Source organism: Leishmania major, chromosome 15, assembly GCF_000002725.2.
Source record: "Leishmania major strain Friedlin complete genome, chromosome 15".
NCBI lineage: Eukaryota > Euglenozoa > Kinetoplastea > Trypanosomatida > Trypanosomatidae > Leishmania > Leishmania major.
In genome coordinates this window covers 125919-149696 of record NC_007256.2, presented here as the reverse complement: position 1 = coordinate 149696, position 23778 = coordinate 125919, and the positions used below count along the sequence as shown (strand labels likewise).

The 23778-nt window shown below is 63.3% G+C and overlaps 10 protein-coding genes across 10 annotated transcripts; all 10 read right to left on the bottom strand.

The window, feature by feature from the left end:
• Positions 1 to 895: 895 nt before the first annotated feature.
• LMJF_15_0420 (conserved hypothetical protein) lies at positions 896 to 1336 on the bottom strand (the record flags this gene model as incomplete). Its single annotated transcript, XM_001681908.1, has 1 exon — positions 896 to 1336. One exon carries the CDS (start codon positions 1334 to 1336, stop codon positions 896 to 898), a length of 441 nt encoding a protein of 146 aa, XP_001681960.1.
• A 599-nt stretch (positions 1337 to 1935) lies between these two features.
• LMJF_15_0410 (conserved hypothetical protein) lies at positions 1936 to 4041 on the bottom strand (the record flags this gene model as incomplete). The annotated part of the gene is made up of 1 exon (XM_001681907.1): positions 1936 to 4041. The coding sequence occupies one exon, from the start codon at positions 4039 to 4041 to the stop codon at positions 1936 to 1938; it is 2106 nt and encodes a 701-aa protein (XP_001681959.1).
• Positions 4042 to 4676: 635 nt separating this feature from the next.
• Positions 4677 to 6719, bottom strand: LMJF_15_0400 (conserved hypothetical protein; the record flags this gene model as incomplete). The annotated part of the gene is made up of 1 exon (XM_001681906.1): positions 4677 to 6719. One exon carries the CDS (start codon positions 6717 to 6719, stop codon positions 4677 to 4679), a length of 2043 nt encoding a protein of 680 aa, XP_001681958.1.
• Positions 6720 to 7513: 794 nt separating this feature from the next.
• On the bottom strand, positions 7514 to 8710 carry LMJF_15_0390 (cytoplasmic l-asparaginase i-like protein; the record flags this gene model as incomplete). The annotated part of the gene is made up of 1 exon (XM_001681905.1): positions 7514 to 8710. The coding sequence occupies one exon, from the start codon at positions 8708 to 8710 to the stop codon at positions 7514 to 7516; it is 1197 nt and encodes a 398-aa protein (XP_001681957.1).
• A 764-nt stretch (positions 8711 to 9474) lies between these two features.
• On the bottom strand, positions 9475 to 9801 carry LMJF_15_0380 (putative 60S acidic ribosomal protein; the record flags this gene model as incomplete). The annotated part of the gene is made up of 1 exon (XM_001681904.1): positions 9475 to 9801. One exon carries the CDS (start codon positions 9799 to 9801, stop codon positions 9475 to 9477), a length of 327 nt encoding a protein of 108 aa, XP_001681956.1.
• A 797-nt stretch (positions 9802 to 10598) lies between these two features.
• Positions 10599 to 10925, bottom strand: LMJF_15_0370 (putative 60S acidic ribosomal protein; the record flags this gene model as incomplete). Its single annotated transcript, XM_001681903.1, has 1 exon — positions 10599 to 10925. One exon carries the CDS (start codon positions 10923 to 10925, stop codon positions 10599 to 10601), a length of 327 nt encoding a protein of 108 aa, XP_001681955.1.
• A 695-nt stretch (positions 10926 to 11620) lies between these two features.
• On the bottom strand, positions 11621 to 14824 carry LMJF_15_0360 (conserved hypothetical protein; the record flags this gene model as incomplete). Its single annotated transcript, XM_001681902.1, has 1 exon — positions 11621 to 14824. One exon carries the CDS (start codon positions 14822 to 14824, stop codon positions 11621 to 11623), a length of 3204 nt encoding a protein of 1067 aa, XP_001681954.1.
• A 530-nt stretch (positions 14825 to 15354) lies between these two features.
• On the bottom strand, positions 15355 to 17364 carry LMJF_15_0350 (conserved hypothetical protein; the record flags this gene model as incomplete). The annotated part of the gene is made up of 1 exon (XM_001681901.1): positions 15355 to 17364. One exon carries the CDS (start codon positions 17362 to 17364, stop codon positions 15355 to 15357), a length of 2010 nt encoding a protein of 669 aa, XP_001681953.1.
• Positions 17365 to 17971: 607 nt separating this feature from the next.
• On the bottom strand, positions 17972 to 19453 carry LMJF_15_0340 (conserved hypothetical protein; the record flags this gene model as incomplete). Its single annotated transcript, XM_001681900.1, has 1 exon — positions 17972 to 19453. One exon carries the CDS (start codon positions 19451 to 19453, stop codon positions 17972 to 17974), a length of 1482 nt encoding a protein of 493 aa, XP_001681952.1.
• A 1039-nt stretch (positions 19454 to 20492) lies between these two features.
• LMJF_15_0330 (conserved hypothetical protein) lies at positions 20493 to 23561 on the bottom strand (the record flags this gene model as incomplete). Its single annotated transcript, XM_001681899.1, has 1 exon — positions 20493 to 23561. The coding sequence occupies one exon, from the start codon at positions 23559 to 23561 to the stop codon at positions 20493 to 20495; it is 3069 nt and encodes a 1022-aa protein (XP_001681951.1).
• Positions 23562 to 23778: the final 217 nt, after the last annotated feature.

The following is a 23778-nucleotide window of genomic DNA, read 5'->3' as shown; positions in this document are numbered from 1 at the left end:
CATATATGCACCCGTATGTCACGGCCGGAAGCCGCCCGACAGAAGTAGAGGAGGCCCTCCTGCTTCCCTTCCCTCGCACAACACACGACGGCAGAACACGTTCGCAAGACGACAGGGGAGGTGAGAGAGGAAACGCAATTACGCGGCATGACGGATGTGTGGACCACGACCGGAAAAGGCGAGGGAGAAGCACATCCAAGCACCACCCCGGGGAAAGAGTGAACACCAGTTCCCGTGACACCGCCAGGACAAAGCCAACGCACGTCTGTCTCTTAGTGCGAGGTGGCATCGCACTCGTCCAACCCAGCTGCGCGAGAGGAGAACGAGGGAGGCGAAGGTAAGAGCGATGTGTCTGATGGTTAGGCGTTTCGTGGGTTCACCCATGCGCGCTGCGGCACTGACCCCCCCCCCTGCCGATGTCGGTGCCCTCCCCAAATTGCATGCGACAGTGCAAAGACAGAGGGAAGACGGGGGCGAGCGAGAAACGCGAAGCTGGCCTCGAAAGACGTGCGCTCCCGCGGCGCGTATGAGCTACGGATGGTGAGCGCCGGGGTCGGGTTTGAGGAAAGGGGTGCACGGGGAGCAGCACCAGCCCATCCCACCCCACCCCACACCACAGTACACACATTCGCCAGTCTTCAATTCATGAGGTGATGCCGGCACTTTCGGTAGTCGGGCCTTCTGCGGAAGAGGGTGCCGTCCGCGTGGAAGCTGCTGCACCTTCGGTGAGGTGGTGGTGGTGTTGGTGGTGGTGGTGTGTGGGGGGGGGCAATCGGTCGCACAGACGCTTCGTGCGTCTTGCTAACATCGCACCCCCCTTGTGCGCACACAGACACACAACAGACTCACGAGCACACAGCCCAGAGAAGCACACGCACACTCTCCTCTCAATCAATCAGTCAAGCTTCTCACGATACTGCATGGCGATGTCCGTTGTAAAGGAGCGCCGCTGCGCCTCGCGGGCGCGTGCCGCCTGCGCGCGCACCTGCCCTTGGCTCCAGGGCTCGATCAGCTCACGAAGCAGGAACAGTGTAAAGATGTGGAAGCCGGCGACCGGCGACACGGTCTCCGTGAAACCTCTTCGGCACACCACCATGAGCATGTACACCATCGTTACAAGGAACCCGACAAGGATTCCAGGAATCTGGCTCGCCACCTTCATGATGGTGGGAAGGTACTGCATCACCTGCGTCATGTCCAGGCCATTGGGACCCAAAGGAGAGAACGGCATCCCAGGCATTCCACCGGGCATCGGCTCTTGCGTCGACGGTGGCGGCGGCCCAGCTGCACGTCTGGAGGCCAACGTCCGCATCGGCGCACGCGGGGCAGAGTTCATTGCGTGTGCGCTAAGAGAGATGGTGGTGAGGTAGGGGGTGCCTCAACACACAAGCTCACTGTGCGGATAATACAAGTATGGAGGCGGACGGAAAGAGGCAGAGGATGCGAGAGGAAGGGGGGGGGTAAAGAAGGTCACGAGTGCATCCTAGAGACGCATAGGGATGGGCGAGCGTCCGTGCACACGCGCATCGCTGTCAGCACTTCTCCCCGCAGCCCCCCTCCCTCCATATTCGTTTCGGCACGGCTTTATGCACAGGTGACGGAGGGAGGGGGGGGGGAGGGAGTGGCAAAATCGAGCTTCCTCAAAAAGTGTCGTGCAGCACGGTGAAGGATTCCGCAAGGGCGGCGGAGATGTGCCCTGCGCGTGCGCGCGCACACACACACGTACAGAGAGAGAGAGAGATTAAGCACACTCAAGATCATCATTGTCAGCGCACATTATCAACACAAACACACACACACACAGACGGACAGACACACAAAAAACGGAGCCGAAGAATGGCGGTGGAGTGCGCGCGCGCTGCTGGTAGCCCTGGCAAGCACGTGAATGGGCCCAATATTGTCAGCACAGCAGCAGTGGTTTTACAGACCGACAGCCTAAACCTCTTGCAGCCACAAGATGCGCATGCGGCCATTGAAGCGGGTGCGACTTTCCTCCACCAACTGCGCGCGCAGCTGCGCCGACTCCAGGAACAGATTCTCCGCCATGCCACCACCAGCCGTACGGCCGTACTGCTGCGTGTGCACCAGGCAGAAGTCCAAGATGCAGCGCAGCACCACGAGCATAGCCTCCCAGCACTCGAACTCCGGCTCCACCTGCAGACCATGCGCCTCGTACTGCTGAGCCATGAACTGCTCCATGTCCTGACGCAGCTGCTGCACGCACTGCATGAGTCGCTGCCAGACATCAAAGTCGAGGCCGCCGGCGTACAGCTCTGTGTTCACATTGCCGCTGCTGCTGCGCGCGGCGCCTGCTGTGGCTGCTGCGCCTCCGAGCGGCGTCGCACGTGGCGCGTGGTGGTGCTGCTGTTGCCCATCTCCTACTGCTTGAATTGCTAGCGCGTCCGCCAACTCACCGTAGCGGCAGCCCGTGGCCACCCCGCGCAGGAACGCCGCCGCGCCGGTGAAGACCTCCATCGCCTGCTGCGCCGCCTCCTGTGTTGGCGCGGCGGAGCCGGTTCTTGCACTTGTCAGACCCGCGCCCGGCTTGAGAACGCCTGTGATGTCGATCAATCGGCGTACATCGTCCCAGCGCTGCTGCAGCGCCTCCGCCGTCTTGGCGGCAACAGTGCCGGGGGGAGGGCCGGCGCTCACGCCTTCTAACGCTTCGTCCGGCTCGGCGGCCGCCGCCGCAGTAGAGGAGCTTCCTGCCCCGGCAGCCGTCGACGCCGCTACTGCTGCGGCGTCGGTGCTGCTGCTGCTGCTGCTGCTGCTGCTGCTGCTGCATTGGCTCTGGGTGATTTGCTGCAGCGCCGGGAACGCTCGAAATTGAAAACTGCGGTCATAGCAGATATGCACCGGTGACCACGGGTCCCTGCTTGCCAGGTACCGTCCCACCACGCGCGCATCCACGGGAGGCGCCACAGCTCGCCACAGCTCGCGGTAAGCGGCGTCGTTGGCTGCCGAGGACCCGCGCAGGGCGTACCGCAGCAGCCGCTGCGCATCGCGGTCACGTCCGCGATCGTCGCGCGAGTACTTCACAACATCCATCATCTGCGCCATGAGATCGGCTGTATACAGGACGCCACTGGAGGTGAGCATGGTCAGCAAGGCGAGATACATGCGCCGCTCAGACACAGGCCGCCTGTCGTGGAAGTTTCCGTCGACGCAGCGCTCCACCGCCGCAAGTAGCACGCTACACACGTCCGTGTCCTCAAAGTCGGTCGCCTTCACCTTGGCAGGGTCTGCCGTCGCCAGCGGCCGCTTCATCACGGAGGCCACGAAGGGGATGCGAAGCTGCAGCGACGGCACATCCATCGCAGCGTGATCGGCGCCGACGTACTCCCACAAAAAGTTGTGGACTTCCTGGATCAGTGTCTCACCGAGGTCGATAGCCGCAAAGTAGCGCCGGTACACGGATGGGCTGAGGCTCGCGTTGAGTTGCTTGAGGTTTCCTCGCAGACGCGCGATCTGCGCAGACAACAATGCATCGACGCGATGCGGGGCGAGGCGCTCGATCTCCTCCAACGCAAGGTACTGGTACAGTTCCACCAGCTGACGACGGCGCGTCTCACGCCACTCCGGCGGCTGATGCGCGGCGTGCTCGAGTACTGTGTGCAGCGTCTCCACGGACGCGATATCCGGACGGGCACCCAGGGCGGTGAGTTCGTCGAAGAGAAGAAACACATCATCGACCTGGATGTGCTCGTACCGTGCCGCGCGCGAGAGCAGCGCGTTCAGCGTGTCCACGTCCACCTTGACCCCGCGCTGCTTCATCTCCTTGTAGTAGACGAGCATCTCCGGAAACGTCGCGCAGGCACGCAGCGCGCCGTTGTAGGCGTAGGCAAGGTTTCGGTAAGAGAAGCGCAGCCAATCACGAGGGGTGCGGGGTTCGAGGCCGATGGACCACTTCTTCGCTGGCCAGTGTCGGCGGTCGGCAATGCTGGTGCTGTAGCTGTCCACCCAGTTCTCGTTGTAGTGCGCCGGGTCCCAGACGCTTCGCGGGATGCTCGGGGCCAATACGCAACAGCTGCGCCGCCACATCTTCTTTCCCGTCTTCGCCTTCGCTGCTCTGTCGCCGTTGAAGCGGGGGTGGAGCACAACGGAGAAGAGGAAGAAGGTGGTAAAGGTAGTGGTAACGGTAATGGTAATGGTGGTGGCTGTGAGGTATGAGAATGCTCCCCTACACGCGCGCCGTGCGTGTGCGCATGCGGCGAGGGCCAAAGAAGAGAAGAGCAAGTGTGTGGGGAGAGGGGACACGTGCGAGCGTGCCTGGCATTGCACCGTGTGCCCAACCCGCAGCGACGGACGGTGAAAAGGAGAGAGGGATGCAGAGACAACGACGAGTGAGCGACATAGGGAGGCGAGAGGAGCAACGAGATGCTGAGGCCTGCATGTGTGTGTGTGCGTGTGTGTGTGTGCAGTGCACTGCAAGACAAACAGCATAAGCGTTTAACGGAAGACGCGGGAACGGCGGCGGGCTGGACAATGGGCGACGGTGGGGAAACTTGTTGGGAGCAGGTAATAAGGAGGAGGATGAGGGCACAGTACCGTTAACTGCCAGCGTGTGTGTGTGTTTGTGTGTGTGTGTGTGAGCGCAGAGGCCGAGCTGCATTTGTGCCAGGGCCGCATCCACTTCGCCTCCCCGGTTCCACGAGTACGCCTCATACGCTCCACCCTCAGAAGACGTGCACGTTGGCGCCCATAAAGTTGTCGCACTCCTCCGGCACCGCGTAGCGAGCGAGCAGTAGCCGTTCATTGAGCTGATCCAACGCGGCGTTCGCCTCGTACATGGAGGTGGAGCCCCCAGTCACCTCCGCCTCGTTCGCTGCAACACTCCCACTGACACCACCGCCGCTGCCGCCCTTGATGGCCTCAATGCACACCTTCGCCCGAAGAGCGGCCATCGAGGCGAGCAGATTCACGTTTGCTGCGTCACCGCTTGTGTATTCTCCACGGCGCAGTCGCACGTCGCACGGCAGCATCACATCCGTTGGCAGCTGGACGAGCTCCGTCGACCCGCAGACGTCAACGATCGTCATGAGGAGCGACGCCACATGCAGGCTGGTGTGGTGGATGGCGCGATTTTTGTAGCTGTAGTAGACGCGCTGGCGCACGACCCGCCCGGTGCCGGGGTGGATAGTGAGCACGTGCACGGTGCCGCTGCGAGCACACACGGCCAGCGCCACGGAGTCAATCAGCACGAGCTGCGTGATGCTCTCCGCTGCCTTCCACACACGCGCAGCAGAGCGTGGGTTGAGTTTGACGAGAGAGAGCAGGGATGCACCCATGGCGACGAGAGTGACGCTGTCGTGCGCGGCGATCGCGGTCACGGTCGCCGACCACGAGCCCGGCAGTGCGGCGCTCATGGAGGTGGGGGCTGCCTCCTCCACCGACTCGCGACGTGCGGCCGAGGACAGAGACTTGTGTGTGGGCTTTGGTGAGATGGAGGCGAGCTGGCGAACGCGCAGAGTATGGCTGGTGGAGGTCGCTGCGTGCAGCAGGCACGACGGCGGGCACGACAGCTCGGCATCGACGGCGGCCTCGCGCTGGGATGGTGGCGCCCACGACGATAACAGCGCCGAGAGGGCGGAGGGGTGGTACACGGCGTAGGCGGCGCGACTGGAGAAGGTGGAGGGACGGACCACCACGATGGGGCTCATCGAGTCTCCCAGGCGCCGCCAGAGGAGCACCACGCCGTCGTTGCCGCTGGTGACGAGCCCAAGGCGCTGCGTGGCGCGCGCCAAGCGCTCTTGCGGCTGCGGTGACGTAGGGGATGTCAGCTCACCAGAAGGTGCCGTGCGTGTGTTCGCGCCCGCTCCCGTGCTGCTGAAGCCACGCGTTGACGTTGTGGGGCTGGCATTCGTTGACACGCGCCTGTCCAGTGTGCAGGGCGGCAGTAGAACCGCGTCCACCTGCGCGACTGGGATGTCGTGCGCCGCGAAGCTTAGCGTGTAGGACGTGTCGGAGAAGAGGCTCACACGACCGTCGCTGCTGCCCACGATGCCGCGGAGGTACACGACGTCTTCGTCCCTTTCGTCTCGTGAGCCGCCGCCGCCGCCGCGGCGCGGTCCACCGGCTGGTGGCGTGGCGGAGCTGAAGGAGGCGGAGAGGGGAATACGGCAACAATAGCCGATGTGCAACGGCAGCAGCGCTGCACAGGTCGCCTCCACCCCGCCGTTAACGACGCTGCGAGATCCGGCGACACCCCCGCTGCAGCTGGCATCCGTCCAGCTCCCGGCACTCGCTGCCCCGTCAGCATTACTGTACCTGCGGGCGTTCTCGCGCGCCGCCATGAGCTGTTGCGTTGTGGGGAGGGGCCGGATGCGGCACTTCTCGTAAGGTGGCGTGTGCAGTCGGTCGAGCCCGTAGAGGACGACATCGCCCCTGCGCAGGACAACGATGACCGCGTCGGCTCTGGCGCTGCCGATGGCGAACACAAGAGAGCGTAAGGGTGCGTCGCACCGAGCCTGCGCGTCCGTTGCGGCCCCACGCCCAACCTCGGGTAAGCTGCCACACTCCCCGGGGGAGTGGGGGGAGGTCGCACAGGCGGAGCTATATGTGTCGAGTGTTGCTGAGACCGTTGGCTGCAATGAGTGCTCGCCTGCCACGCCGTCCTGGATCGAGGTGCTCGAGGCCACGAGAGTCGGGAAGAAGTCCGCGAAGACGGCCTGCTCCTCCGCTGCGAGAGGAAGAAACAGTGAGTGAAACTCGTGCGTCATGATCGCTGGCAGACGGCGCGGTAGTGCTGCTGCGGCGTACCGGTGCGCGAAGAAGAAACGAGGAGCTGGCAAAGAGAGGCTCGGATACGTGTGTGTGTGTCTGTGTGCGTGTGGGGATGCGTGGCTGCACCAGCTGCTGTCACGTTGACGGAAGTAGGGAGCCGGGAGAGGAGGGCGGGCGGTATTTGTGTGTGTGTGTGTGAAGGTTGAAGGATCGGCAGCGCGTCGCAACGCGATGATGTTTGCGGTGGTTGCTGGAAGGGTGTGGTGAGGTGGTTCAGCAGACAAGGAACACGGCAGAGAGATAGAGAGAGGAGAAGAGAGCTCAGCGGTGCTTCGCATGCCGCGCGACCAAAAAGGGATGCCGCTGAGAGGCCTCCCTACACATCGACGTGCACACGTGCGTGCACGGTGCTTGTGTGTGTTGCTTCCATTGCTCGATGTCTAGCATTCGCAAGAGGGCCAGGGAGAGGGAGAGGGAGAGGGAGGGGGAGAGGGACGAGCGAGGGCAGTTGTGTGTGTGTGTGTGTGTGTGTATCAGCGACACCTCGTCATCGACGCTGCAAGGCACATTGTGCAGATCGCGGATGCCACCCTCTCCTTGCATTCCTCTCTGAAAAGCGGGCACACATGTGCGTACAGGTCCTTCGTCTTTCTCACCGTCTGCCCGTGCACGACGGCAGCTCAAGGGGCGAGAGGTGCAGAGGTGGCTGCGGAGTCCACCCCCCCCCGTCTTGTGACTCTCCTCCTCCGTCACCCCGTCCCTCCCACTCCCCCTTCTGCTCAGCCAGTCTTCACAGCTTCGCATGTGCTTCGAGTAGCGGGGTGATTTCGCCTCGCAGATTCTGCACCATGGCGGTGGCTACCTTTCCAGGACTGAGCCCTTTGCCGAGCAAGTACATGAGCTTCACCTCCGCAGCGGAGGCGCACATGTCGTTCAGGTACACGATCTCGGGCGAGATGGCGTGCAGGCGGTGGACCTCGGACGGGTTCAGCGTGCCGCTGATTTCACGAGCCACAGCACAGACAACGATATTGTACTTGTGCGCAGCAGCGACGATTCGCCGCAGCTGCTGCGCCACGACGCCCTGCACGCTACCAACACCGTTGAGAGACAGTAGCACAGCATCCAGCAAGGGCTTCTGCGTGCCGTCGCTGTCGTCCGTCAAGGGTGCTGACGCGACGGAGAAGGTGCAGGGAGACGACCTTGGCCGCTTCTGCTCCAGCAATGCGACGAAGGTGTCCACGTCAGCCTCGGGGTCGATCGGGTAGCAGCCCACGCGTCCACGCATGTCCGACATAATTTTCAAGGAACCCATTGGTTGCGGGAGCAGATACTCGTCATTCAGCACGAAATCGGTAGCCCCCACAACGCCAAGCGCCGGGTAGTTGAGGGAGCGGAAGGCACCGTACGTATGGTGGACCTTGTTGCACCGGTTGCCGCGAAACAGGCTGTCATTGAAGAAGATACACACTTCGCAAATCTTGGGGTTGGATGCGATCATCATGCCGATCACCACGTTGCGGCGCGCATCGTTGTACGGCTCCGCCAGCGCCACCATCGCCCCTGTCACAATCACCGGCTTGTCAAGGTTGCACAGCAGGAAAGAAAGTGCACTCGCCGTGTAGTGCATCGTGTCCGTGCCGTGCGCGATGAGAAAACCGTCGTACTCGTCGTAGTGCACCTGCACATCGGCGGCGATGCGGCAGTAGGCGGCGGCGTTCATGTCACTGCTGTCGAGGAGCTCGGCGTACTCGATGATGTCGAATGGTGCGATTTCGGAGCTCTCCCGCAGCTCTCGCATCTCGCACATCTGCTCCGTCAGGTATCCGGCGACGGGCTCCAGAGCGCCTGCGGCGTTCTTCTTCATGCCGATGGTTCCCCCTACATACAAGACGAGTATGCGGCGAGTATGCCTGCCTGAACGGGGTGCCGTCGGTGGCTGTGTCAAGGCCGCCGACGTTGCTGTGACCTCTACTCCCGCCTCCATCGCTGGGATGAGATGCGGTGGCAAGGAAATTGTCAGCGCTGTTATGTGTACTCAGCGAACCCCCTCGCGAGAAATTTGTGTTCTCCTCCCTTGCGCCGGTAGAGGTGCGGTGAAGGGGGACTGATGTGCACGTACGATAGTATCTCTGCGCACTGGGCATTACCAGGAAGAAAATGAGAAAGGGGTGGTGGTGGTGGTGGTGCGCACGTGGACGAGTGATAGACGGGGGTTAAGACAAGTGCCAAGCAGTGCTGACACGGGTGGGTGAGTGGGTCTGGTGCACGCAACCGTGCAAGCACACTGCCGGCACTGACCGAGAAAGAGGCTGACGAGTGCACACATGCATGCGTCTGTCCGTCTATGCGCTCCCCAGAGAGACGCAGAGACGGAGAGGCACACGCGGCGTTGCAGTGCAGCCTGCTGCGGCTGCAGCTGCCCTGGTCTACTTCTATTTCGGATCGCGAAGGCGCCGGCGACACGCACTCACGCACGCACGCGCGCGTACGGCGGTGGCGCAGGGCCCTTCACGTTCCGTTGATGGCGTGAGATTGTAAATCATCCGTGGAGGCAAATAAGAAAGGAAAATCGGCATCGAGCGCACGCCTGTCGGCCGCGCGATGCGTGCGGCGGAGAGAGAGAGGGGAGGGGGGATGCGGACAACAAGCGAGTGGCGATGGCGAGAACCCACGCTGAACTTACGCGTGCACCTCTGCACACCCGCACGCACGCACGTGCGTACACTCTCTCGCTGCGATCCAAAGAGCTTAGTCGAACAGACCAAAGCCCATGTCGTCGTCTGCATCCTCCTCTGGCTCCTCCTTCGCGGCCGCCGCAGCCGGGGCCGCGCCACTCGCGGCGGCGGCGGCAGCGGGGGCAGCAGCGCCACCAGCGGCCGCACCGCCAAAGCTGATGCTGCCGAGCACCTCGTTCACGTTGACGGCGGCGAGGGCATTGGCAAAGGCGGCGGCCATGCCGTGGCTCACCTCGACACCAGCGGCCTTCGTCACTGCGCAGATGGAGTCGGCATCGGTCTTGCCGGACGCACTGAGGATGAGCGCGGCGTACGTGCAGGCGAGTTGTGCGGTCGTCATGGCGATCACAGACACACACACGGAGGGGTGTGGGTACGTATGCTTTCACGGGAGCAGGAAGACACCGGTAGGGGGAGGGGGGAGAGGATAGGCGTAGCGCACTCACAAGCACACACGCGGCCACGCGTGTAAAGATGAATGCGTGCGTGATGCGCCACGCAGAAGTGCGTTGGCAGGAAGAGAGACCGAGACGGTGGGAGATGAGATGTTTGCATCAACGATGCGAGAGTTGCGGTGCGGTGACTGGGCGGAGTCGGGACTGGAAGCGGGGGCAGAGGAGGGCGGGGAGCACCTCCTTCAGGCAACACGTCGTTTCTACCATATCCTCTCTCGGCCCTACGTTGCCGAGTAACGTGGGCATTGCCCGGTACTACCAAAATGGGCCCGTACCCGACCTCACCCGCTGTCGGGCACACGGAAGACGAGTGTGGCACACACACACACACACACGCACACACACACACACACACACAGACGTCAGGCACGGCACTGGAAAGTAGGCGGCGAGTGCATTGACGCCGTTCATCGGGCGAGAGAGCGCGAGAAGCAGGCTCGAAAGGAATGGCGATTCGAGCTGCGGCTGCACCCGTGCTGTCCCTCCGCAGTTCCTCTCTCTCTCTGTCCGTCCATCTGCCTCTCTGCGTGACGCCATCTCGTCTTGTTTCGGTTTCGTTAGAAGCGGGCCATTAACAAAAATGAAGAAGCGATGCACACAAACTAAAAGTAAAGGGCGAAGCCCGCGACACACACCCGCACGCACGCACGTGCGTACACTCCCTCGCTGCGATCCAAAGAGCTTAGTCGAACAGACCAAAGCCCATGTCGTCGTCTGCATCCTCCTCTGGCTCCTCCTTCGCGGCCGCCGCAGCCGGGGCCGCGCCACTCGCGGCGGCGGCGGCAGCGGGGGCAGCAGCGCCACCAGCGGCCGCACCGCCAAAGCTGATGCTGCCGAGCACCTCGTTCACGTTGACGGCGGCGAGGGCATTGGCAAAGGCGGCGGCCATGCCGTGGCTCACCTCGACACCAGCGGCCTTCGTCACTGCGCAGATGGAGTCGGCATCGGTCTTGCCGGACGCACTGAGGATGAGCGCGGCGTACGTGCAGGCGAGTTGCGCGGTCGTCATGGCGATCACAGACACACACACGGAGGGGCGTGGGTACGTATGCTTTCACGGGAGCAGGAAGACACCGGTAGGGGGAGGGGGGAGAGGATAGGCGTAGCGCACAGGTCCACGCACATGCGCGTATGCGTAGGAAGTTGCAAAGGTGAGCGGGCGCGCCAGGAGTCCCCGAGGCGTGCCATGGCGTGGCGTGGCATGGCGGGTGGGAGTGGGGCGCAGCAGCAGAAAGACCGACGTGAGAACAGAGAGAGAGAGAGACGACGGCGGGAGGTGTGAGTGCATGGGGTAGACAAGAGAGTTTGTCACAGCATTATCACACACGTACGCACGTGTGTACGTGTGTGCACTCATTGTCGAGGGGTGTCCAGCACACGTGTAGAGGCGGTGCACGCGTACGGGGCATGCCGCTCGACACAACATCAGAGAGAGATAGAAAAGGAGAGGTGCAGCAGAGATCGCGCTTGACTGGTATCTTGTCTTCCTTTTTGTGTGTGTGTGTGCGCGCGCATGTGTCTTACGGTGATAAGGGTCAGAGGCAGCTGTGAGATGAGCCTTCCTACTCGACACCATGACGACTACGCTAGCCGGCATGGTAACCAGTCGCAGCGACAGCGACAGGAGGCGCTGACGAGCGGCGTGCGCGCCCGCGTGTTGCCGGCGAGCCGAGATGGGTGGACTACAGATCATTAACGCCTGTTTCAATGCGCCCACGAGGGCAGCGGCACTTCCACTGACACAAGTTCGCCGTCGTCGTACGCAAGCGTATACTGCCAAGCGTGCAGATCGATGGCCTCCGGGCATACGCAGCCGCGCGCATTTCTGCCCTCTGCGAAGACCTCCGACTGCCACCTTCCCCCCATCGCAGCACCAGCTGCGGCAGCGCTGCCACCAACCTCCGAGCTGTCGGCAGCATCAGGGCTTTCGTAGAAGCGAGCCAGCGAAGCTTCGGAAGCGAGAGGCGTGCGGGGGACGCCGGTGGCCGCGGTCGCCTCACCGCCCTCTACCAGGCCGTGTTTGCCGTCTTTAGCCAGGTTGCGCATGTGCGCCTCCAAGGCTATGTACTTGCTGTCGTGCACAATCGGGTGTCCGAGAGAGGCGAGGTGGACGCGTAGCTGATGCGTGCGACCTGTGCCTAGGGTGCACTTCACCACTGTCTGATCGGTCGCTGCGTCGTAGTGCATCACCTGTAACGCCGTTTGGGCCGAGCGAAGCGTCTCCAAATACTGCTGCACACGCCTGGAGCTATCTGAAAGAGCCGGCAACGTGCCTCGCGCCGGCTGAGCTGCCCCAACGCCGCTCACAGGTTGCAGAGCTGCAGCCCATGCGCCTAACGAGGACGCCCCGCCACCTCGTGTAAGCTGCCGCATGCGCTCGTGCTTAGCCTCAACGGCCTCTGGCGTGCGCCCTGTCTTCCCTCGTCCGCCCGAGAGCGAGCGGTTGCGCAGCTCGCCTGCCTGCTGTTGCTGTTGTTTGGCGTCTGCCTGGTGCAGCTGCCACGAGTCTGTGACGGCGGCATCCGGCGACCAGTACAGGCTGTTGTGGTGATCCAAGCACCCGATAGGTCGACAGACAAGGAGCTCGGCGGCAGCGTTGTGTCGTGCCGCACTTCTCGCGGCAGCGCTCGCACCAGCAGCGTCAGGTGCCCCGAGCCCATCGCTCGTGCGTTGCGCCAGTGGCGATGGGTTGTGAAGGAGGCAATGATGCTGCTCGCGTGCGAGGCTGTCGAGATGTACCTGACCGTGCACTCGCGCGCAATAGACCTTGAGCGACGACGACGCCGGTAGTCGTAGAGGCGGGCTCTCCGAGCCAGCGCCGTCACTCGCGTCATCTCCCCCACGGACACTGCCGTGAGAGGGCCTGTCGTCGTCGCCGCTGTCGCCGTCGCCCTGGAGAGACTTATTCGCAATGGCCGCCGCCGTGCGCCGCGCCGTGTAGCTGTTCAACCCAAAGAGCAGTACACCACTGGTGGCCGCGTCAAGTCTATGCACGACGAAGGCCTTCATCGTGTACGAGGGCGGGACAGCAGCTGCGGCGTCGCCCCTCGATGCGCGCATCACATTTGTGGTGGTATCCTGGTGGGCATTGGCGGTCCACGATTGATCCTCATCGCCGCCTTTGACTTCGCGCGGACGCTTCACGTGCCGTCCCGTCTCCGTTGCGACGGCGATGGCATCGTGGCAATCTGCACCGTCATCCTCTTGCGGACTGCTCGGCTGAGGCCGTTGCGTCGTCGCCTCGCGTTCGCGCATGAAGAGGGTCTTGAGCACTGCCCAGTCCTCGGCAGTCACGCCAGTCTCATCGGCAGAGGCGGGAACCGACAAAGAGCCGTCAGCGACGGCTACGCTAGCGTCCCTCGCGCACGGAGTGCGCCGCAGCCACACTCGAATGAGCTCAAAGCCACCCTTCTTGTGAACAACGGAGGCGTACGGCCGATGCGGCAGAGTACTGCCCGTCGCCGGGCCGACGTAGTGCTCCTCGATGCGGTAAAGGCGACGCACATCGCCGTCGCCTCCGCCGCCCAGCACGTCTTCAAGGATGCTCGTCACCGAATTCTTTCGGTAGCACCCGGAGGGGTGCACCGGCAGCCCCGGCGGCTTACTTACCACGATCATGGCAAGCGTCTTCGCCGCGGACAGCGGCGTCTTGCAATGCGCCACAGGAGGCACGGCAGTCACAACGGCGGCAACGTCGCAGCGGATGATCTCCAGCGGAGCGTGCGCAAACATGCGTCCTTCGCGACGCCACACACGGTGACACACCACGTCCCTCTGCCGAAGCGAGAGAAGTGGCGGAGGAGGAGCACGGACGGCAGAGGCGCTCGCGGTGTCTGCTTCCTCAGTTACCTGCGCACCGGTGCTGTCTCCGGATGGAGGCGTGGATGCGGCCAGCAACACGCGCGGCAGCAGCGCATCGACTTCGGCCTCGGAAGGCAACTCCACCAGCCACAGAACTGTACGACACCACGCGGCCCACTCACTCGGCGCCGCGCTTGCCTCGCTGCTCGGTATCGCGCAAAGCGTGGCTGCTGGCGCCGTCGCTTGAGGAGGTACCCCCATCTGCGACTGCTCTTCAAGCGCACCGCTGTCGCCTCTGTCACGAACACCGCCATCCGTGCTGCCGGGGCTGAGGTGGCTGCGTCGCGCGCGTGCGACAGCATCGATGAGTGCCTCTCGGTACCGGCGCCCCGCCGCCCGGCACTCCGCCTCTCGGTCGTGCAGCCAAAGCACGCCGTCGCACAGCTCCTCAATGTACGCGGGGAGGGTGAAGCGACGGTCGAGCGTGGCGCCGCCACCGATGCACGTCGAGGGCAACAGGGACGCGGTGCGTGACGGCCACATCGACGCCGCTCGCCCCTGTAACAGGAGTGGCACCACTGCAGAGCGGAAGGCGCTGGAGGTTGTGCCGTCGGATGCGAGCGCCCGCGCCAACGACGACGGCGCTGCTGTGGCGGTGGCAGTCGTGTCGAACGGCACGAAGGCAAACTCTTGCAGGAAGAGCTCCAGAAGGCCGCGGCCCAGCCACCGACCCTTCACCGGTGCGCGGAAGAGGTAGCTGTACGGCCTCACCGCGATCCACGCTACGTCGCGGTCCGCTGCAGCGACTGATGGAAAGGCTAGCTCCGCATCTTCGCCAGTGGCGGCATTGTGCTCAAGTGATCCGGCTAGCCGTGCCACTAACGCGCCGCTGCTGCGGTGACAGCACTGTAGGCAGCAGGGCTCACGGGTGAAGTAGCGGTCCCCTGGTGCAACCGCGGGGGTGGCGGAAGAGGCAGCAGCCATGAAGAGCTGCCAAGTGTGGGTATGGAGAGGTGCGTCGACGCAACGGAAAGCGTGAGAGCACATCAGTCGGAGACACACATTGAAAGTCGGCAGAGGGCTGTGATGGTGCGGTTGCCCGGGCATGCGGGCGTGAAGAGGGAGGGAGGGGGAGACATGCGCGCAGAGAAAGAGGGTGCGAGTGTGCCCGTGGATATTGTCCGTCTCTGTGTCTGTCTGTGTATAGTCAACATGGGCGTCTTGCGGGGACGACAGCGCCCGACGCACTCCATACGCGGACCATCAGCAGCCTAATACATACACGGACACACACACATATATATATATATATGTAGCGAAGGCAGCAAGGGATATAAGGAGCGGGGCTGAGCGCACGATGGCGTGTGGAGTGGCGGTGACGGCTCACCGACACTGCTTTCGACTCTCTCTCTCTTTCTCTCTGGAAGCGTGTCTGCCCGTCTGTGCGTGCGTCCTCTCCACGCGCACCAACACAGAGAGGAAAGAGCCACAAGAGGAGCAGACAGACAGCGAGAGAGAGAGAGAGAGAGACGTGATCGTTAGAAAGGGGTGCGATGGATTTCACGCACACGCACAGAGGAGGAATAACCAGAAGAATAAAGCGAGCAAGCAACGGCGCACGCACCTGCTCGGCACCATCATCGCGCCTCTATGTTGCGCCGCTGCACCTGCAGCAACAGCTGCATGTGCTCCTCTTTCGCCAGCTCCGTCCTGCGACGGAGGTGCAGTACGATGGCTTCGGCAACCAGCAGCGCAATGCCAAAAGTAGCGAAGATGCTGACGTAGGCAGTGCGCGGGGTGCAGGCGAACGTGTCGGCGTGAAAGGAGTAGAAGAGCACACGCGTGCACGGCACATAGGCGCACCGGTTTAGCGATGGGTAAAATGTTTGCCTTGTGCTGCACACGGTCTTGGCGACACACAAGGCGCCAGCCGCGCTCACATCCGCTGCAACCGCCGCCCCGCGCGGCACTGCCAGGTACAGCAGCGCGAGGTTGTGCCCTGCATCGGAGGCACCGGTGGACCACTTAGCCACCCTTGCACTCCGTGTCACGGCGACGGTGGCGCCGCGCAGGTGCTGCACCCCTACCACGATCGCCGGCTCGTAAAAGTCCTTCAAGGAGTACCTGTGGCGATTTAGCTCATCGACGAGCGATCCAGTGGAGTAGAAGCGAAGTGCGTTGCCGTCTGGGCTCACGCACGAGCTGAGCTGCAGCGCGATGCTGCATGTACTGTTCGTCTCGGCCGTGCTCACGATGGACTCGTTGCGCACGGACAGCACGAGCGGCGGCAGGTGCGCGAGCACCGACGTGTCGAAAAGGCACTCAAGGTACTCGCCGGTGCGGTAAGCGGTGGCCTGGCTCGCGTTCCAGCCCCACTTGCAGCACCCCTTCGTGCGCAGCAGACTCTGCTTGGCGTCGTCGGTGCAGGAGGCGTTGTGCTGGGTGGAGGCAATCCACGACGCGATGCCCACGATAAGCTCCTTTGGAAAGGAAAGTGCCTGTACCCCCTCTGCCGCCGTCAGCACTGCCGTGTAGCCGCGCATGACAAGCGTGGCGTCCTGCTCGTTGATGCGATCACTGATATCGGCGCCGCAGATGGACGCGCTCACAGCGAAGACGGCGCCGCCGTCACCGAGGCCTGAGCGAGCACTTCGGGCGTAGAAAGAAGGCGGGAGCTGCCGCACCAGGCAGAAGTCCATCTCCTTCGACCTGGACGGCGCGGCGACTAAGTCCTTGGTGGCCACGGCCTCCGCGCGGTCTGCCTGCGATGCTGCCGGGGCGGCGGAGGCGGGCTGCGCTGAACGGTGTGCTCCGCTACCGCCGCCGCCGTCGCTGCTGTTGTTGCTGCGCTCGCCGAGCGGATCGCGTGCGTTTTCGGCGTCTATGAAGGCGCTGTAGAGCGCCGCGGCCTCGTTGTTCAAGGCTGTCACAGGCAAGGTAGCGGACTGAACCAGTAGGCCGCGCGTCATGTAGAGCACGAACGTGCTGTTCGTGGAGCCGCAGCAGGGCGTGGAAACGCCGAGGCCGCCAACGGCTGGAAACGGCGACGCGTAGGTTACGTCTGCCGAGCTGCTGGACGCGTTCGCAGTCGCGTGCGCCACGATCGTGTTCTCCATGTCGCATGAGTAGGTAAGACAGTCCCACGAGAGTGCGCGACTGCTTACCAGCGACAAGTCGCTCAGCTGGAGGCCAGGCGAGGCCAGCATACTCCAAAAAACAGACTGCTTGACAAGAATACCCTTTCCACTCCCAGTGCACCACGCCTGTGCGATGAGGTCGACTGCAGTCGAGCTGCTGTTCGCCGCACCACCACTGCCGCCACCGCTGTTAGCGACACAGAGCACGTAGGAATCGCTGCGAAGCGGACGCTGGCTGGCCAGCGCAGAGTTGGCAGAGGTGAGCTGCGCCGCCTCGTAGACGGCGCGCACGGCGGTGTTGGTGGTGTGAAAGGCGTTTGGCACCTGTTCGAAGGGGTCGCTGACGGCGCTGACACGGAGAGCGCTCAGGAGCGCAAGAGCTAAAAATGTGACGAGCAGAGACGGTGCGCGGCGGCTGTGTTGGCGTCGGCGTCGAACCCCCGCACGCGCTGCCGGCCGGAGCAGCGATGAGTCCCCGCCGCCAGAGAAAACGTCGAGGGGAGCCGCCATGTGCCATGGCGCGTTGCCACACGGCAGATAATGTTTTGCCCCGGCGCACCACTTCTCACGGGTTAGAAAGAGAGTGAGGGGGATGGGTGGGTGGGTTAAAAGGCGTCCGGGCGGAGGAACAGCATCAGCAGCACCATCCCCTAGCAGGTACGCCAACCTCAGCAGCGTGCGTGCGCGTGTGTGTGTGCGTGTGGAAGGAGTCGGGGGCGCTGCGCGATCGTAAACAGGAGCGGGTACGGTGAGAGGACGAGGGAGGAATGATGGGGATCGACACACACACACACACACACACACACACACGCACGCTGCTGAGGTTGCAATGATCGTCGTCGCGGAGCGCGGTAGCCGCGAAAGGCACGGACGAAACAGTTGAGAGAAGAGGAAGGGGGTGCGCTCCACATCATGCGAAGGGTGCCCACGCGCGGGGACAGTACAGCGGGTAATCTACAGCGACAACAACAACAACAAATCGAAGCACAGAAACCGTGAGGCGGCACGACGACGCTTCCAGCGACGAGGAGAACGGGAAAAAGACGGGACCCACACAGTGCGGTCCTGCGTACGCGTACACATACATGCCCGCGTGTGGGTGCGTGCGCTGGTGACCTCAGCATGAAGCTCCAAGAGATGCTATCTGCTGTAGCGTCTCCATCGCCGCATCCAGCTCGCGGTGCAGCCGCTCCAGGTCTTCTACTTGCTTTTGAATGACCGCATCCTTGTGAGCCAGCTGGTCCGTTAGACGACACACCATGTCTCGTGCGCCCACGTCGAGGCACGAGCGCTGGGGCTCCAGAGCAGATGCCTCGCCGTGTACCACATCCGGTATTAGCGTCGTCGAGAAAAAGAGTCGCTGCCTCGTCCGCGGTAAGCCCTCTTGCCGTCGCGGCCGCTTCTGCTCGCCGTTCATCGGACGCTTCGCCGCATCCGTCGTGGTGGGCAACGGCGACCGCGCGCCGCTGCCGCGACGGTCCCCGGCATGCGAGGGAGGCGCCGACGGGAAGGACTGTTGCCTCTGCGCAGCTGACGCGCGCTTCACGATCTCTTCTCGCTCATGTCTCTGCAACAAGGTGGCAGTACCGCGGTCACCGCCAAGGCTGGTAATCGGCATGTAGGGCTTGCGCAGTGACGGAATCGACTCGGCAACTCGGAGTCCTAGTTGAAACTCGTGTGGCACTGTGGGCCGACTTGTCCAGTGATGTGCGTTGCTGCCGTTAAGGCGCGCCTCTGTCTCCCGGCGGCGCCGGCGCGCCTTCTCTAACCGTGCAAGATGCTGCGAGACGCCAGGGTCCTCGGTCACGGAAACTTCCACCGCCCCGACGTCGGGGCTGTGGCCGCCACTACCGTTCGATACGGCTGCCGCATCACGTGTGCTCTCCATCGCCGCGGGCCCAGGCTGTGGCCGAAACGTGCATTCCCTGAGCTTCGCATCTTCCTGCTCACGGCACAACGCTTCTTTTACCTGATCGCGCCGCAGCGCCCACGCCTGCGACTTGATGCATGTGGCGTCCGGCGTCGACGCTAGCCGGTACCGCCCCGCCGAGCGCAGCCGCTCACCGATAAGGTAGTCGATGTCATCGAGCTCGCCAGCGGAAGTGCGATGACGAGCTGCCGACGCCGCCGCCGCAGTGGTATGCACGTGGAACGGCGACCGCGAGGTGGTGCGCCGCTGCAACGACGGCGGCATACCAGCTTGAACGCTCGCATACGAGCGGGTGGGCCCCACCGGGCTTCCATGCACTGCGGTGGCTTGAACCACATCAGCTACCGACGTCGCGGACGCCATCGTCGTCTTTGGCGCGCGCGCAGCTGGACTTGCATGTCCGCCTCTATCACGCGATCTTCCTACGCGTTCTTCGTCGTGGTCGCCAGCGCTCACACCACTGACGTAATCAACATCACGCCCACCGGCATTGTGGGTAGCCGGCACAGTTTCACTTGGGGTTGTCCGGTGCTGCCGCAGCTGCTCTCGTTGCTGTGGGCTCGGCGACCTAGGCGGCGGCGGCGGGGTCTTGTCGGTGCGAAGAAACTCCTCGTACACGGCAAACTTGCGCTGGTGTCGCGCCAGCAGTTCCTCGACTTCGCTGGACATACGGGGCGCTCCACAACAATGAGTGGCAGGCTGATGAGTCAGGTGGTGGCAACAAGGACGAGCGGCGCAGCAGCTCTGATAGGTTTCCGGGGAGAGAGGGGGTGGATGGGTGAGATTCGAGAAGATATGCGATCGATGACGGAGACTTAAACGGAGGTGCTGCTGCGTTGGAGTGTTTGGGTGTCGTGGACATGCGCCTCTCTTCGTTACAGTCACGGGAGCACGCTCCCAAGGCTCGCTCCGCACGCGTGTGTATGCGTATATCTAGTTGTGGGCCTGTACGTGGCTCAGGAAGGATTCCCTACATCTCTGACGGGAGGCCGGGTGTCGGCCGAGCTGACGGCAGCACGGCCATGCGCAGCGAGACCGGAGGGCGAGGGAGAGAAAAGACGCAGAAGCAAAGCGTTAGCGGGCGTTTCGACCGTGCATCCTGGTGCATGGAGGAGGATGTGCGCACGCGTGCATGGGTGCGTGGCTGGAATAGGAACCCCACTAGCCGAATCACGGCGTGGCGGTGCCACGACCTCCTCCCAGCCCCGCGAGACCACCATCGTGGCGCCGGCGCTGCTGCAGAGGCTGATGACGGACCTTTGTGTTCATTAGTACGGGTGCCACTTGCGTTGCGCCTGCTGGGTTGTGTGCGACTCCACCGTGATCGTCCGCGAAGCGCCTCTCCCTGTCGTCTTCGGGGGATTTCCTGTCTGTCTCGCACTCATGGTAACACAAAATGGCATACGCACGCGCACGCATGCAGGGAACAACGCACGCGGTGCTGTTTCCGTTTAAGCTGAGCTACCCATGAAACGCATCTTTGTAGCGGATTGATGACATCGTCCCTCACGCGCCGAGAGACGCCAGCGCGCCATCGTCCACGCGCGTGTGCGGCGTCGGATCTCCTTGGATGCCGACAGGGACACATACACACGCACGAGACCAACCCATCGCATGCATGCACATTGGTGACCTCGACACCATGGAGGGTCAAATCTCAGCAGCACCTGAGGTCGGAAGGGAGGGAGGGGGAAGGATCATGGACGCTTTAGAATGGACAGATCATTCTGCACAGTCGCAGTGGCAGCGAGCGATCTTCGTAGGGTACGGCAAGCGGCAACACGGCGTCAGGCATCACACTCATCTCTGTTGCATGCGCCCATGAGAGTGGCGCCTTGTCCGCCTCCGGCAAGGACGAGGCCCACACCGAGTCGCCGAGGGAACTTCCACTGGCACCCTCGGCGTTGGGCCCGTGCGAGCCCGGCTCTAGGGCGTTGCCTTGGAGGTCGATCGTCGACTCGTAGTCGCACAGAAAGTCAACACAGCAGCTGCGACCCGCGGCGATGCATTCATCCACGAAGGCGTCCGAGTGTCGACCGCCAGGGATGACGAGAAAGGCAAGCTCCACCGGCGGCTGAGGGCGGTCCTCGCGTGAGGGTGGAATGATGGGGCTGATCATCGTCGGCGACAGAATCATAACACGAGGCGCGCCTGACCCATAGGAGTACTGCGGCTGCTGCGCCGCGTTCGGTGCTGCACCGGTATCGACAAGGTCCTTACTGTGGACAAAGATGAGCTCCTCGTTGTCGGCCAACCTCACGGCCGCGCCAACCGCCTGTTCGGCAGCCGTCGCGGCTGCTGCCGAGCCCACCGTATCGAAGTCCGCCACGGCGGCATGCCGCGACGGCAATCCCGTCAAGGGACTTGGGAAGACACCGGCCGCTGTGGCCGCACTGCTGCTCTTTACTTCACCGGCGGCGGCAGCCAAGGAGCCCGGCAACAAGCGACGACTGCGTTGTGCGTGACGCCGCGCCTCCTCGTTGCATGCACTGCGCCGCAGCGTGTAGCGCTCCTGCGCCGCCCGCATCATACCGACAAGGGACGTGCTCTCCGTGACGGGCGCGCTCGTGTCCGCGTCGCCGTGCACAAAGAACATGCGCTGTGGGAAAAAGTCAAATATGTTGTCCGGCAGCACCTCGCCCGTGTCGCCGCCGCGGCGGTCGTCAAAGTACGCGTGAATGGAGTAGCGCGCTAGTTGGTCCCGGCCGCCGGCGATCTGGTACAGCACCGGGGTGGTGAGACCGGCGGCCTGGAAGTGGTCCACGAGACCCTCGATGTTGTACATGCCGCTGAGGCCGACGTAGCGGTGGATCGACTCACGCGGGTTGTAGCGGGGGACGTTGTAGGCGACGTCCGACGGCGGTGGAACGCCTTCGTGGATGCCCTTCTCGGCGTTGTGCCGGTACGCGGAGAGCTGCGCCTGCGACAGCAGCGACATCATCGTCAGGTGCGCACCGGCGGACTGCCCAATCAGCGTCACATTGTTCAGGTCGCCGTTGTAGCGCTCCGCGTTATTCAGCACCCACGCGATGGCGTCCGAGACGTCCAGCGTCATGCCTTCCATCGTCGTCTGCGGGAAGTTGCGGTAGTCGGGGCAAAAGACAACGTAGCCGCGCTGTGCCAGCACCCGCGCTATCATGGTGCTCCAGAGGTGGCTGCCGATGATCCACACCACCCCTGAGACGTCGATTACAATAGGAAAACGCTTGCGGCGCAGCCGCTTGCTCTGCTGGGTGTATTCGAGCGTCTTCATGATGGCGTCCAGCGGCGCGGGCAGGACAATGTCGACGGTAGCGCGGTTGTGCAGGTTCATGCGATCCTCGTCATCCTCCTCGTCAAGTTCGGCAAAGAGGTGTTCTTCGGGGAACGTGCGGGCGCGCGGCTTGTGTTGCGGTTGCGCACGCGGCTTGTGCGTAGCTCTTCCGCGGCGCTGTGGCGACGGTGCTCCACGTTGCCGACGCGGCCGCCGCGCTGCCGCGCCGCTGGGCTGGCGTCGCGAATGCGGCCCTGGCGGGTGGCCGGCTTGTGAGAGCCCCACCGTCACGTCCGACGCCTCCGCCTCGTGGAAGGCGGCGAGCACATCGCGCAGCATCGGGTCGCTTGAGGGGTTCGCCTTGGGCAGAGTCTTGTAGTGCACAGGACGACCTTCGTACCCCTGCACGCGCTGCGGGCTGCCGCGAAGTCTGCACCCATTCCTGTGCTCTTCCGTGCTGTCCGCCGGTGCTGCGCGGAAGACGGCAGCCTCGTCGCCTGCGGCATCACGCCGAGGCTTGCAAGGCTGGGTTTCTGTTCCACCGCTTGATGACGAGCTGCCGTGTGCCTTGGCGCGTGCCGTGGCAGTCACAGAAGGGCCGTTGTGAACATCCTGCCGCCGCTCGATGGCTTCTTCTGGCTCGCGCAAGCGGTGCGCAGCGGCGTCTTCGATGATGAGCCGCTGAGGTTGTGACTGCTGGCGCCATCGCAGTGGCAAGCTACGCATGGCGGAGCCGTCAGCCGGGTTTAGATTGCATGTGACGGCGCCCATCAGTCGTTCAAGCGTCGTGGCGACGGGTGGGCCGCTCGTGGAGGCTTCGGTGCCGCCGTGACATGGTCTGATCAGCGTCGAGCACGATGATGTTGGGCGACGGCGGCGGCGGCGCTGCGAAGACGAGGATACGAAGCTGGCCTCATCGTAGCTGTCGGAGTCACGGCCTAAAGGCTCGCTGCTGAGGCCAAGCGGTGTGCGCTGGCCATACCCGCTTCCAGAGGCTTCCCAGCATCGCAGAGTGGAGAAGGGGGAGGGGTTATGCAGCTGGGAGAGAGAACGATCATCGACTTCGCCGTCGACCGTGTGGGGTAGGGTGTCAGTGCCATCTCTGGCTGCTCCATCCTTCTGCCCGGAGGCAGCCGCAATCGCTAAATGACGTCGACGACGCGCCGCCGCCGCCGCCGCAGCGGCTGGGGACGGTGGTAGCTGCATCTGCTGTGATGGCTGCATTGCTTGCGTGATGGAGTCCTTGCGCAGCACCTCACGCAGGTCGACCCCCTCTGCCTCCAACACGCGCAAGATGTTGCGCTGCTTCGTCTTCTCGGAGGAACGGTACGACACGCGGCGAATGATGTTGGGCGAAGTCAGGTACCACCACCAGTGCGGGATAAAGCACACCCCAACGCAGGCGCCGTAGACAAAAAGCCGCAGCATCTGCATCACCCACACCACCCCTGTGCTGAGCGCATAGATCAGCTGCAGGGCACTGGTGAGCATCCACACAATCTGCCGAATAGCGTAGGGCAGCATCTGCAACGCAAGTTGGCAGGTTGGGGGAGGGGGCGGAGGGCGGAAGCGGCCCAGAGAGAGAGAGAGAGAAGGAAAAAGGACAGGAAGCAGCTCGAGAGCGTGGCGAGGCGGTCAAATCCCGCACACGTCACACGTGGAGGCAGCACCGGTGTCCCTACGCACGCACAAAAACACAAGGGATCTGAGTCACTGCTGCTGCCGCTCCAGACAGCGAGCA